Source organism: Zonotrichia albicollis, chromosome 2, assembly GCF_047830755.1.
Source record: "Zonotrichia albicollis isolate bZonAlb1 chromosome 2, bZonAlb1.hap1, whole genome shotgun sequence".
Taxonomy (NCBI): domain Eukaryota; kingdom Metazoa; phylum Chordata; class Aves; order Passeriformes; family Passerellidae; genus Zonotrichia; species Zonotrichia albicollis.
The window spans coordinates 21,866,589-21,881,283 of NC_133820.1; the positions used below are offsets into that span (position 1 = coordinate 21,866,589).

The 14,695-nt window shown below is 35.3% G+C and overlaps 1 protein-coding gene across 13 annotated transcripts in view; it reads left to right on the top strand.

The window, feature by feature from the left end:
- The window catches only part of DMD (dystrophin), a 1,146,493-nt gene that overhangs the window by 273,545 nt on the left and 858,253 nt on the right, over positions 1 to 14,695 (top strand). For all 13 annotated transcript variants that reach the window (XM_074534563.1, XM_074534577.1, XM_074534568.1 and 10 more), the window contains one exon: positions 7,159 to 7,220. In XM_074534563.1, coding sequence (XP_074390664.1) covers positions 7,159 to 7,220 — 62 coding nt within the window. Of the gene's footprint in view, positions 1 to 7,158; positions 7,221 to 14,695 lie in introns of those variants that run through there.

A 14,695-nucleotide genomic window follows, 5' to 3' on the forward strand; every position in this document is an offset into this window, starting at 1 on the left:
AGTGGTTTCAACTGATACAGCTCTTCTAACTAGCACTGAGGTTTAAGTGAAGACAAATCTATTACCTCATGTAAAGCTATAATATGTGTTCTAGAGTATTCAGAAAATAATGTCATAACAATGGTGTGGGCTTCTACTGAAATGTTAACGAGCATTCTTTTCATTTGTCAATATATGACATTGAAAAATAGATAAAAGAGGGGACACTACTTATACACATGTGAATATCCAAATGAGTAATTATATATTTCCATGTAAAGATAAGGCATAAACTGAACTCCTTTTGAATCACCAGCTTCTCAGGTAGAGATAGGTTAATTGTTTGAGTTGTTATTTTTCTTGTGCACAGAAATCTGATTGAAGCACTGGGGCTTTTTAGGTTGCATTTTACTACTGATTTCCCTTTGGGAAAAATTTACTGGATCCAAAGTAATTGCTGGTTAGAACATAACAAAAAGCCCCAGTAGACAAAACCAGTTAAGCTGGTGTTTACAAAGCTGTTAATAACTAGAACAGATTATTTTTGGAAGAGTTCAGAAGTGGTTCAGAACTCTTACAAGTCCTTATCCTTGAAAGGGTAAGGCAGGGGTGGGTCACCAGCACTTGAGGCAGATGTCCTGACACTCAAGTGTTTTGTTACGGGTCCTCAGGTCAAATCCATGGACATGGAGAAGTAGGATCAGTTCCCAAAGGGGTATTTGTCTGTGGTGGACTAGAGGAGGACTGGGTCAACAGCTGGGAATAGAATTACAAGTGTATGAACTGGAGCTGAACACCCCATATTGTCTATACTTAAAATGTTCTGGAAGTGTGAGCTGACATTCCGTTTCTTTTCTTTTTAAATTTCATAGCAATTTTGATCCTGCTTTTGTCTTGGGAGTTCCATATGCTACAATTTATTTAGGGAAAAGGGTTGAGAAATGGTGGAGGGCAAGAAGGGCAGGGGGGCGGTTAACAAACATGAACAAATTACATGAATTTGTTCAAACATAGATCCATGTGTACATTTCACAGCTGCCCATTATTGTTTTAGGAGTCATATGTAGCTTGTTTGCATTATTCTGGTACTTCTGGATGCTAGTCAAATCTTTTTGCCTAAGCTACACATGCTTCTGTAGTTCTTTTGTTCAGATTTACTGCTTCCCTGCATATTATCTTCTATCTACTAGATATCCTTTTTTTCTTTCCAGAAGGGAAGTATTTATCTCTGCTTCTCCCCATCCCTTTCCTTTTTTTCCATATGTCTTTTTCCCTTTTTTTCTCCACAAGCCAGGGTAAATGTGTTTAATTCCTCTTCTGTCTTCCCCTCACCCCTTCCTCATTTTTCTTTTTTTCCTTCTTGTTCTTTTTGCTGTCCTTGTTGGTTTTGTTTTGTTTCCTTTTTTAATCTTTCCTTCTGTTGCATACTGGCAGTCTGTCATGTTCTTTATCCTTTGTGTTGCTCCTACTTGTTTTTTACATGACATCCATACTGGTCCTCAAAAGCACTCAGTAGTTTTTCTCTAAATAGCTAATTAGTTAGAGTTGAAGAGTGAGACCTAATTTAAACACTTGCAGTGTCTTAAAGAATTAAAAAAAAAAAATAGGAAACGTCAGGAAGCAGTTTCCCTAAAACATTGATAATGAGAGAACAATTCCAACTAACATTATAAAATGAGAAAAATAAAAGGTTTCCTCGGCCTGACATTCAGTCTAGGCAAGGTACTTCAGTAGTTCAATCTGCTACACCAAGCTGTCAGTAAAAATCTTGTAGGTTGGGTCTTACAGGTATCCTCTTTTTAGTCCTCTGATCAGTAAATAGCATCCCTCTCTCTGAGTTCCTCTATTTGAAGGAAACAGGGGGAGCAAAATCTTTTTTGTTAGGAATACACATGTTCATTTCCTAAATTTACCTTGACTCTTGCCAAACCTTTCTCAGAAAATTTTAGGATTCTATTTTTCATTTTAGTTGTACTTTTTTTCCTTTAAATCTATATTAATGAGGGCTTCCAGTGTTCCATTTCTGCTGAGCATTTGAGTAGGTTCATCAGTGTTTTGAAAAGCCTGAGATGGTTTGATTATTGTGATTTGACTCTGGTTCCACAGTAAAGTCTCAAGAGGGCAGCGCAGGGAACAGGGAGTTTTAACAATATTCAGATTAAGTCAACACACTACTCATCAGTGTATTTATAGAAGATGGACAAAGAATTGCATGTTCTGTATTGCCTTACATGAGCAATAGACTTAAATTCTTTGTCTGTCTGTCAAAGCAGCCTATTGTATTTCCTGTCAGCTTGTGAATGTCTTGGATGACCTCAATGACTAAAAATCAAAGCTAGTCCACTCAAATATCATTCTGTCATTGTGTTGCATTGATTTCTTCTTCCCCCCTCAGATAAGCAAGAATGGGAAGGGAACATTTCTCAGCAGCTGTAGTTACTGGCAGGGTATTGTCACAATGTACTGAAAATCTCTAAGAATAGTGAGTCGATGGAGGCAGAGTATCAATAATGTGACTATCTGTGGCCTCTTTTGTTCCTGGTACTCCCACCATTGCTGGCACTCACTCCCACTCACTGAGGAAAATCCTGACCTTTTCTCAATCTGCATTGTTTGGCTGCTGGAAAATCAAATAGCAATTTTGATGGTTTTATTCTCTAAAGTGCAGTGTTCCAATTAACCTGCAGCTGCCATGAATGAGGGAATTGACACCTGCCTTAACACCATTGTTTCAAAGTTTTCACCACTATATGGGAATTCTTGTCTTTCTTTGCTTCCTTTTTCTTTTTTCTTTTATTCCTTTCTTGCTTATATATCCAGACAAAACATAACTATTCAATTATTGTTTACCTAACTCAGGGCAATGCTGGATAACAGAATAAAATATCTTCTTCCCCATTTGTGTTCCTGCACCTGTGATGGAATTGCTTACTAAAGGCTGCATAGAATCTATCCCACAACTGAGCCTCCTATCACTGCTGTCTCTGAGTGATTCAAACACTCTACAAATGTCACATCTTCATTGACATGATATGATTTTTTTTTGTTTATTTGTTTAAAATTGAAGTTTAGAATCTGAGGAGATGGATTGTTTCCCATACTCCTCATGTACCAGTACCATTTTGTTGAATGTCTCCTGACTGTAGAAATTGGGGTGCATTTACTCTAGAGAAGAATTTTCTAAGCCATTTGCATTGGAACACACAACCCAGATCTGTGGAAGGCTGAAGATGCAGTCTTCATGTGGCAGTAGTAAGAGACACTGTGGAGTCTCCATCCTTGGAGATAATAAAAAAACCCCACACTCAACAGGGTCCTTTAAAATCCATTCTAGGTGGCCTTGCTTGACTGGGGCACTTGGACCAGATCATGTCCAGAGCTGCCTTACAGCCTCAACCATTCTGTGAGTTAGTGAAAGAAATATTTATTCAGGTGTCTCGAGAGTTGAGAGGTTAAAGATCTTCTAGAAAAAAGGGAAGGATGAAACAAAGTGCAAATTTCCTCCTCCCTGCTACATGTTTTCTGTGGGGAGGTGGCTTTTATTATATAAATGGAATGATGTAGTGACATACATAGTGTATGTTTCTGAACCTTGGTTCATTTTGCAATCTTCTTGGTATTTTCCAGATCATATTTTTTAAAAGTATTATTTTTAGTGATTTGTTAACAATTCTGTATACTTTCAGAATAGCATCTAGAGTATATTGGTATTTAAAGTTTTTTTTTTCCTGTTTACTATTTTTTATTTAATATGTTTGGTAGCATTTGAGGGGGTAGGGTGGTTTGGAAAAATAAGGGTAGTAAAAGGTGCTGTTTACTAAGAGAACACAACATAATGTTGGAAGTTTTCTTGTAGAAGACAGATGGGAATTGCACTGGAGTGGTAGGTTGCGAACATGAGCTGTTAAGTATATTAGGAAAGTTGTATGGTGACCAATTGCCATTATTAATAGCATCTTTGTTCTGTTGAATCATGATTGTTCCTAAGCATCCTCAGTGTGCCACTTGTCTCTATTAGCCTTGCTGCCTGATTAAGTGCCAGAACTGTCCTTTGTCAGATGATTAGCTTCATTAATACTGCACTTTCTCTCTGGGTCATAATTTATTATGAGGCCTAACCTGGACTAATACTTCAAAAGTCAAATATGCAGTTAACTAATCTGAGAGGTTTGCATTCACAGTTTCAAAGCTGGGTGCTCATCAGAACACATCTGTGAATGCATTGCAGTTAAAACAAGATCTGTTCAGTGGTACTAGAGGCTCTAGGGCATGAAAATCAGGTGAATTTTACTGCTCAATATCTTTTTTTCCTGGAAGGGTTTTTTAGACCTCAGAGCATTTATTTTCTGAGTTGATAACCTACAGAAAATGAGGTTAAGCCTAATCTGTTCAAAGACTATCAGTTTGAGAAAAGAATTTTTGCTGTGGGAAGGGATCCCACTGTTATTGCAATAAAGCAATTCAGGATCCATGCACTGTTTAAATCTAACCTGAAGACAGTACACTATTCTGCAATTCTTTCAGCTTGAAAGAAAAGAAATAAACATACCATATTACTCTTTGAACAGGTGAAGGAATTACCTGGCCTGGCCATTTGATTATTCTTGTCTCACAGTAAAGCACCTCCAAGGACATTCACTGGCTCACTGCTGAAGGATTTCTTATCAACACAGCATTATGAAAGTGGCAGAGGAGTGTTCTTGGCACGTTTCTGCAGCACCTAGATAAATGTCATTCAGCTTCCACATGGAGCATTCAATCCATAAATCTGGGCTAAGAGAACATCTCTTTGTAAAAATCGTGTTTACAATGGGGAAATCATGCCATGCATAACCAAAAGATTGATTCATTTTTGGGTTAGGAGCTGTCAGTAACAAATTGTTGTGGTATAAACTTGTCAGAGCAAGCACCTAGAGAAGAAAGTGCTTGCAATGATCTCTGTATAAAGATAACAGCCGTGGAATAGGTTTGTGTTTACAAAGCAGCAGAGCATTGCCCAGACTTTGAAGAAGTTTCAAACATTCAGTTTGTGGGGTTGACTCTCATTTTTCTCAGGAGACCCTGGTTTTTATTAGCACAGTGGACATGAATAATTGGTGACTAGCAGTTAACTTGCATATATCTTTATGAGAAAACAAACAAATAAACAAAAAGCCCTAAAACAAACAAGCCACTCTGCTACTAAATGTGCTATTGCAGCTGCCTGGGGCGGAAAAGCAGAAGTTTGAACAATTTAAGGAGGTATTTTTGTCTCTTTCCTTTTCCCTGCAAAATATCACATATTCTTGTTTGAACAGTTTAGAAAAGGTGATTTTTTTTCTCTTTTTCCTTTCCCTTGCTAAATGCCACATTATTCTTTGAACCCATTTGCATTTGGCAGTTTTAGCGGAGATGATTAAACAGAAGCTGCTATTTATGTGTAATATTTTATATGAAGTTGCTGAAGAAGTTTGTAATATAACATCAGACTGAATATTTATCTTCTACCAACAAAATGTATCTTTCTTCTCTCATCTTCTGCGTACTGCATGAGGCTGGAAGGAAACAAAACTCGTATAATAAACAACTTACAGTCAGCACAGAAAGAACTGTTGCTTGTGGGGAAAAATAAAATTTTTAACAGCTTTAGCATCATATATTACCAAAAGCATGTGTCTCCTTCACATGCTGTTGCTTTTAGATGAGTCTCTTAACTATTCAAGTATTACTTGCAGCCAAAGGATGAAGCTGACAGCATTATTTGGGATAGATAGCAATAGAATTCTAGAAAGTTTATTGTAGCAAATACTCATATATATTAGTGACAGAAGTTTCTACTTGTACTATTGTGTTGTTTGTTTTTATTTTTTTTTTCCTTAAGATTCTCTGAACTCAGAATATGCTCCTTCAAGTGTGCAGTACCTCTTTATAATGCTGTAGTAACTTTGCAAACTAGTATTGTTTTAAGAGTATATTGTATCTTTGAAACTGGAAAACTTTCTGGTAGTAAAGGTATATTTAAAATGATATTGAGGTTTTAAGAACAAAAGATACATTTGTATCAAAAAGATTTATCTTGTCTTGGATCTTTGGACAGGTGGAGGGAGGGAATGCAAAGTAAATTAAATATGCCATGCATTTCTCTTCTAGCTTGTCTATACCTGCCACTCAAATTTAGCTGAATCCATTAATGTTATTATTTGCTATACATTTCAGAAGGGAATTTAATATCCTTTCTTATTTAAGAAGTGTAGAGACATTTATTGCAAACTAAAAAGCTGCATTGAATGAACTTTATTTTAGTATAAGCATTCTGCATCCTTTTTCCACGTATGCCCTTCAGTTCTAGTTGAGGTTGATTTTATTTTGCCAAGCAAAGAAATCTGTCCTTTATTTTTCAGGGATGATGCCTAATAGATCTTTTTGAGCAAATGGCTACAAATTGTAGTCTGAAATAATTTTTCTCTTTCACCCTATATAAAATACACCAGAATTTTACCTTTATTTGTCCAGTTTCATTCAGTATCAAGATTGTACTTATAACTTAGATAGAGAACTCAAGGCCTAAAATAAATAATCTCCCTCTATAAAGATTGGATATTAAAGAATTGAAAAAGAATTTCATGTATGGCTGAACAAATATATGTGTGGGTTTGTTTTTGTTTTTTTCTTTTTCCACTGGAGGAAAAATAGATAACAATTTGTGACAGGTAAATACTTGCAAGTTAAAAAAGGCATAACGAACATCAGGGGCTGCCAATGGAAAGCTATTGTTGGGGTTCAGAAGGTTTCACTTCCTCAAGCGATTTGAAGAGAAGCATATAATGTTATTTCAAGTACATTTCTACTGTAGAAGAATTTTCTGATGCCAAAACCACCAGATGACATGTTTGTGGTTTTTTATACCTATATGAAATTAAAAATTAGAATGGGGTGTTTCAGATCCTACTGCCGTATGTTCTTTTCCAGGAGAAAAGAAACCACAGGATAGGTCAATTTAACTGGGGATACAGACCCTGGCTATGAATGGGACCTGTAGACCTTCAGAATGTGTTGATGCAATTTAAAAAAAAAAAAAATCCTGCCTGTGTTTGAAGTATTATTAGTATTTTACAATAAATCAAAACTGAAACATTAATAAATAATATTGCATTATTTTTTTGAGTAATTCTAATGAAGTACTTTCCTTTTCTCTGGCAGATGAACGGGAAGATGTTCAAAAGAAAACTTTCACAAAATGGATAAATGCGCAGTTTGCTAAGGTAATATATTTATTTACTTATTGATGAAAATAGCTTTTGTATATTAAAAAAAAAACAACAAAGAAACCTGATATTCCTACAGTGAAGCTTAGTTTTCAGTATAACAGTTCCAAGTCTCAGATATTGCTGAAGGCAGTTGATGGATTTATTAGAAAAAAGTGCTTAAGCTTTATTTGTTTGACTTCATCAGTGATTGAAATGTAGGAAGCCATCCTTTTCTTACGGTGTTCTCTGCCTCAATTTACTTCACTTTTTCTCAAACTAGTGATGCACCTGCATTACTCTTTGTTGGATTTCTCTGTTTTGTTTCTAATGTACAAAGGAGCTTCCTCTATTAGACTTGTCTGTTCTTGTTTCTAATTGCAACTTCATCTTTAATAAAACTGGATGGATTGGAGAAGAGCAAAGTCAGAGATAAGAGGTGTAATCCAGTTAAAAATTATGAAAGTAAATTATAATATGTTTTGATATAGTTATTTTTTAGAATGGTAGATCATAAATGGAGTGAGGAAAAATAAGACGAAATAGCTAATTTATTTAAAGCATGCTCTCCTGGTAGTGTATAATGATTTTATTTTTAATACTCAGGAAAAATTCTGCCTGAGCTATTAATTTGCTGAAACTTTTTTTTTTAATTCCTGGAGGATAATGACTCAAATTTATTTGCCAGTAATAATAAAACAAATCAGTCCTATCATTTGTCATTTTACCAGGCAATAGACAGCAATGAAATACTAGCTGTGATGTATCTTCTCTTTAGTCTGATTTTTGATTGTGTCCCATCTGATTCTACTCATTAAAAAAAGGGGAGTAAGATAATCTGAATACAACCACCATAATGTTGAAGAACCCACCTAGCAGTGTTTTAGATCATTAGGGAGTCCCATAGGCTTTTTCTGTGGTCTAGAGCATTTTCTAGTACTGATTCAAATGACTTAGCAGCCATTTGTGCTCAGCATCTTTGCATCAGAAATGTCCAGCAATTTGAAGGACTGGATCAGGATGAAATACTGTCTTGAAGAATAAATTATTAGACAACTCTGAAGTGTTATGTTTAGGACAGCAGTAAAACATGAATACAGAAGGAGAGGGGATAGCTGGGCTGGTAATAATGAAGCAAATGAAAGCTCTGGGAGCTGTGTTGAATCACAAATAAAATGAATCCACAACATGGTACTATTGCAGAAAAAAAGGAACTTTAATATCTTTCTGATAATGGAAGTGCTTCATAGAGGGTGAAAGATGTAATTATTTTATTTTTCCTGGAAAAAGTGAGATTTTAGCTCAAATAATTTGTAATCTTGCTTTTGGATGTATGAATAAGTTAGCCACAGCAACCATCATCTGATATAGCCTAATTTGAAATGTATTACCTGTTAGGCCTTTTTATGGTCACAGAAATAGTTGTGGAAAATGAAGAGTAACTGTTTTGCTTCTATATCTAAAGAAAATGTAATACTGCTAGAGCACTGTTTTCTCAGAAATTATTGTTTTATGGAATAGCAAAGTGGCAATTACTGAAGAAACTTGGACCGTCTGCAGAAGAATAACAAGAATTATGAAAAGTTTAGAAAATAGCTATCAATACATGCTTTAAATGTTAGGTTTGACTCATTCATCTGAAAGATCTAGGGGCCATTCCTCCAATTCTAATTTTTTAAAGTGTAGTTTAATGGTGTTTAGGTACTTTTTACTTGAGTTGTATAACGTTATTTTTAGTTGCATTTGAAAATGCATTTGTAAACATATATTTGTAAAAGTGTTAATCTCTCTCTACTTCATTTGGGTTCTGAGAAAAACCTCCTAAACATTATGATTGAAGTTTTTCTTTGCCTGAAGCATGACCTGGGTTTTTTGGACAGGATGTTCTTATTTCAGCTATCAAAAAAATGATTGATCTTTAAATCTTGAAGAAATTACTTCTTTCTGGGCTTTTTAGGACAGAAATTCACGAGGTCTTGCTGTATAGTCTCAGGACAATGTTTCTCCTTCTTCTAACAGCTCAGAGAGGTGGCCTTCAATACATGAGGGTGGATTTCCATGTAAAAACTAGTTTATCCCTCTTCTCCTGACTTGTTTGCAGTGGTTCAAATCCATCTCTGTTTCTAGCTGAGGAATCGATTTCAGTTAGCAGGCTACTGCTTCTTAGTGATTTCTCATCATTGTTAGCTTTGTAAAAGTGCTAAATGAATTACTTTCATTGCAGAATTGCTTTTTATTCAATCCTATGTAGTTCTAGGGGTGCTGTCTTGAGTAGATTAGCCTACAGGGTTGGATTTAAGACAGAGAAGTGTATGACATCAATAATTTCTCTTATTTGTGAAAAGTGAAATCCAGGTCACTAATTAACTGTAAAATATTTAGGTTTAAATGAAATTGTTAGGTAATTCTCTCTCATCACTACTTTACATATGCAAAACCCCCCATTTTTATATAGTCAAAATAAAACCCACTTCTAAATATTCTAAATCTTTATTTTTGTTGGGTGTATAGTGTATTTCTCCCCAAAGAGCTACATTATTTTCCTAAAAGTTCAGTGTCTAGAGCACCTGTGTCTCAGTGCGTTTATTCTTGGACCAAGCTTTCAAAACACTCAGATTTGCAATTTGTTTCACATAACTTGCGATGTAAATACAAATAATGCTTTTAAATATGGGAAGTAAAGAATTGAAAAAAAAAAATGTCTAATTTATGTGCCATCAGCATAAGTTCAGAGCCCACATATAATTTTTAGCTGTGGGGGAGGAGAGTTGTCCTTCCTCTGGCCATGCTCACTGTGACATTCATCATGGATCATGTGGAGCTACATTTCTCAGATGCCTCAAGTTTAGCAGTGAAGTCTGATACCTCTTAGCTGTGGAATCAAATCCATATCATGAAATCCATAAAAAACTTTCAGCCACACAATCCTGACAGTTTTCTGTCTGAGATGTGCAGAACCTAAAACCTCTGGAGTGTTACCAAGAAGTCTGTGGAAGGGCATCTAGGAAAAGATGGCAGAAACGTCACTAGTATTTTAATTGCTATGAGTGGGGCTGTGTTTCTCTTCAGGCTTTTTTTAGCAAGTTGGGTAGGGTGCTCTAAATCAAAACAGTGGGGAAAATAAATTTTGCAGGTCCCTCATACAGTTGCTCAAAAGGGCAGGTTTCTCTCTAGTTCTTACTTCTTTTGCTAGCCAGAAAATGGATTATGCAGAAAATCTGGGTCTTGAAAATTACAGTATTAGACTCATCTATAAGAAAATCAAAGTTTCAGTAGGAAGGGCCAAAAGTTGGCATTCAGTGTTTGTGAGATAAACTAGTACATTTAAAGCATAAGAGAAATGGGAGAAGGTAATCCAAGAGACCTCTCTTTTCCCCTTTGCAATCATAGACATGGGGTGTGACTTTCCTGAGTGAACCTTCTTGGTTTACCATCTAAATGGCATGCAGTAAGTTAAAGTTTAAAGCATTTTTTAAAATGTGGAACATAATAATTTAGTATCATTTTATTCAGAAAGATTTTTTTTTGACCTCAGATGAAGTTTATTTATAAAATAATGAAGTTCTGCAGGGTGCACATAATGATATTAAAGGAAAGTATTATAACCTAGTTTTTAATAATAGAACTGGAATTAGAGCTCCCACTAGAGATTTGTCTGGTCCTGGCTATGACAGTTTTTTCTCAGATACCAACTTTTAAAATTTGGTATAACTGAAATCCTGAACTATGTGTTTTGGGAGAATGCAAATCTGTCACAGTCCTGCAAGTGTGACAGCTCTCAGCTGAGACTTGGGAGCAGACACACTGTTACTTTAACAGTGCCTGTACCCCATTATAAATTATTTTATGTTGCTTCACATTTTGTCTCATTCATTGTATAACAGGCTTCAAAACAAAAAGTGCTACTGGAGATGGGAGTTCTCTTTACTTGCATACAGGAAACAACTTGTATATACAAACTAATTCTATACGGAAAACATTAAAATTCCAGAAAAAAAAAAAAAAGTTAAAATAAAAAGGTAAATGATAAAAAAGCAATTCCCAACCCTAAAAAGAAAAGGGTAAATGTCTTTGACTAAAGAAATATGGACAATTTCTTGTTCCCTAATTATAGAGTGTCTCAAATTGCTGACAACTTTAATGTCAGCAGTAGACACATCTTGTTAGTACAGAGGAGAACATGAGCTAATAATGGTAAATTTTGGCAGTTTGAATTTTAGGGTATACCCTTATGGTTAGCTTGAAGTCAAAGCTTAACCTGTAAGTGGGTTTGATAATAGTTTGTGAAGGAGGTTTCAGTGTTTTAATCTATGATAGCAAATAACAGATGTTGATAAAATCACTTGCAAGTTCAGAGGTTTAAGTAGGTTTTCCACATTTCTGCTACAAAAGAATAGAAAGTTCCACTACAGCGTCAAGGAAGACATAATATATGACAGTGTATTTTTTAAGGTAAACACTGTAATGATTAATCTCTAACTGGTAGGAACAAGTGGCAGAAAATAAAGCACATTATGTTTGGGGAGGGAAAAATATGGATAATTTTTTATGGTTACTTTAACTCGTGCTTGGATTTTCTTCCTTTTGCTACTGAAGAATCAGAATATGAAAACAGATTAATAGGATACCAAATGTTGCATTACTTAGCTTTATGGAAAACAAAGATCATTCAACAGTTCTCCTTTTGGTGGAGAATTTAAGTTGTGAAAAGTGGCACCTTTTTATGGGCAGATGGAAACATTATATTGCAGTTCTTTGTGTGGTGACTATGGAATTAGATTCCATTCTTGTGTGATGAAGAAACACATAGTAATGATGCAACCTGTGCCAAAAAAGTAAGGTTGACAGTTTCATTTAAAATATATGTGGCTAGTAAATAATAGTCAGCAAAATTAAATATACCTCTTAATAATGAAATGGTTTAGAATAGCAACTAAATTGTTCAGTCAGGTGTTATATGCAGGGATAAAGGGAACACACAAGAGGGCATTGCTCACAGGTTTAGTCAAACTGCACAGCAGTTAAAACAATTTAATTACCTAGGGTGTTTATGTGGCTTATATCATGGCAGGTGTGGTGATGGTCTCAGTTCTTTTCACCTTCTTGAGCTCATGGACAAGTTGAAATACACATTATTCAAGACTCTTTAGTGGTCCCTTGTTATTGTGGATGAAGTGCCTTCTGCACATCAGCCACCAGGAATGACTGACACACATGCACGGTTTGCTGGTCTTCTGAGGATGTGTGTCAGACAGCTGAGGTCCAGAGAGACAGCCCTGCCATAAGGCTGGCATCCAATATAGAAATTTGCAGTGCTGCATTTGCTGACACACTTGCTCAGTTTTCCATGCTATCACTCACAATGACTTCAAATTAAAATAAATTTTAAAAGTGACTCACAGAAAGGTGATTTCTGTGCAGGCTCTGGGATGGGAGTAACTGAGTGAAGTTCTGTGGAGAAGACAAGAATAGTCTCATTTGTCAACTTTTTAAAGACTCTGCTTCTGTGGAGACTTTTTTATCCCTGTGAATAATCTGTCTTTAGCCATATTTCTGGACAAGAATTAATAACCAAATAGAGGAGCTGAAGGGAGGGATGCAATTTGGCAACAAATCACAAAAACACAGATTAAAATGTTCAATATTAGCTCTCTCCAAACTGCTTTCTTGACAGCTAACCTATATGTCAAATGAAGACAGCTGCTTAGATGAGTGGATGACTGGTAGGAAAATTAGAATTAAATCCTATACTCTGAGATTCTGATCAGTGTGCTCAAGCTGCACTGATGTCTGCTGGTGTGTTATATTTTCTGGAATCAGAACAGTAGTTGCATATGCATGTCTATGAGACCAGAAAAGATCCCTAGTTGTTCCAGGTGATGAAAGCTATCAGTAGGGTGTGCTGGTGCTGTAGAATTTCAGGTTTAGAACTGAGTTCCAGAGGGTGCATCAGTGTTGGCTTTGCAGAACAAATCTTTGCGTCATTGTAGAGAAGTTCAGAGAAGTTTGTTTGGATAGCTGTGGTGCTTTAGCTGTTTACAGAAAACTTAGTGACTGCACAAATGCCTGTTGGAAAAAAAAAAGATAAATAAAAGTTTGCTGAGCTCCAGGTTGCCATTAGATTATTAGAGTTCTGCTGAATTTCACCAGAAAGAAATTTGTGCTCTGTTCATCAAAGGAGCACTAATTTGGAGATACATGCAAAGAAGGATCAGGTATCACATTTAATAACATTGATTTTAGGGCAAACAAAATATGGACTGTTTGTAAAATTTTGAAATTGTATCTGTGCTAAAACCTCTATCAGTTCATTAAAGTTCACACATTAAAAATTAGTATGGTAGCTGTTAGCTCAGTTCATTAATTAAACATGAAAAATACCTTGTGAGCAGCCTCAGAATTTTGTTTTTCTTTTGAAGGAAAACTCTCAGAAAACCTGATAGACTTAAAATTGTATAATTTGTGATAAATCTAAAAAAAATATTTGTTGGTAGTATTTGTTGTTGGTTAGAGACTATGATGGATATTTATTCATCCTAAGTACCTAATTACTCTGTTTGATGTCTGTTCCCAGCCTTTCTAAGTGCTACAGTAAAAGTGATGAGAAAGAACAGCTTCCTAATGTGGAAGCCCAATTATTTGCTGCAGCATGGCAAATAACCAGAGCTCTCATGGAAATTTAATAGTTCTTAATTTTGAGTTGCAGCTCTGCATGATCAACACTACCCTTGGGACACATCCTGTTTTAAAATCCCAGACTTTCTTGTGCCAATAACCTTTTTATAATACATCTTGCAAGGACACACCAAAGGCCCATCATTTCCATTCTCTATCGTTAAAGAAAAAGCTTTTGAAACCAAATGATGTTTAAACCTAGTGTAGAAAACACATTTGCATTGCTAAGTGTAAAGAAGTTTTTTTTTCTGGATATCTCCAGAATACATAAGGAAGTATTAGGCAATACACATACTCAGAATAATTTACATTGATCTATATCTATATCATAACCCATTAGTTCTATATTCTGCATATTTTCTTAGGATGCAGTAAAATATTAAATTGCTATTTAAATACTTATTATGCTTCATTTAAATTACCTTTGGAACAAATTTTACTAAAAATATTTTCACTGTACTTTTTAAGATAATATAAATGGCAATACTGCTACATATTTTACTTAGAAGTTCATTCTGAAACTTGTGCTATTAATATATTTTCGTAGCTTTTTTAATATACCAAATAATTTGTCATGAACAGAACATTACTAATAATGACATTATTGACTTTTTATAATTTGTTTAAAAAACAATCTTTTAGCTTATTAGTGGTAAAATACCTAGAAAGTATCTCTCTTAAGTAATCAGTTTATTATTTATAAATATTTAATTTTGCCCCGTGTAGGGGCCTGAGTGCTGGATAGAGATTTTCTTTTATCACTTCCTGTGAGAGCAAGGAGCACCAGCAGGTGTGGGGTGTCACAATGCAACACAACA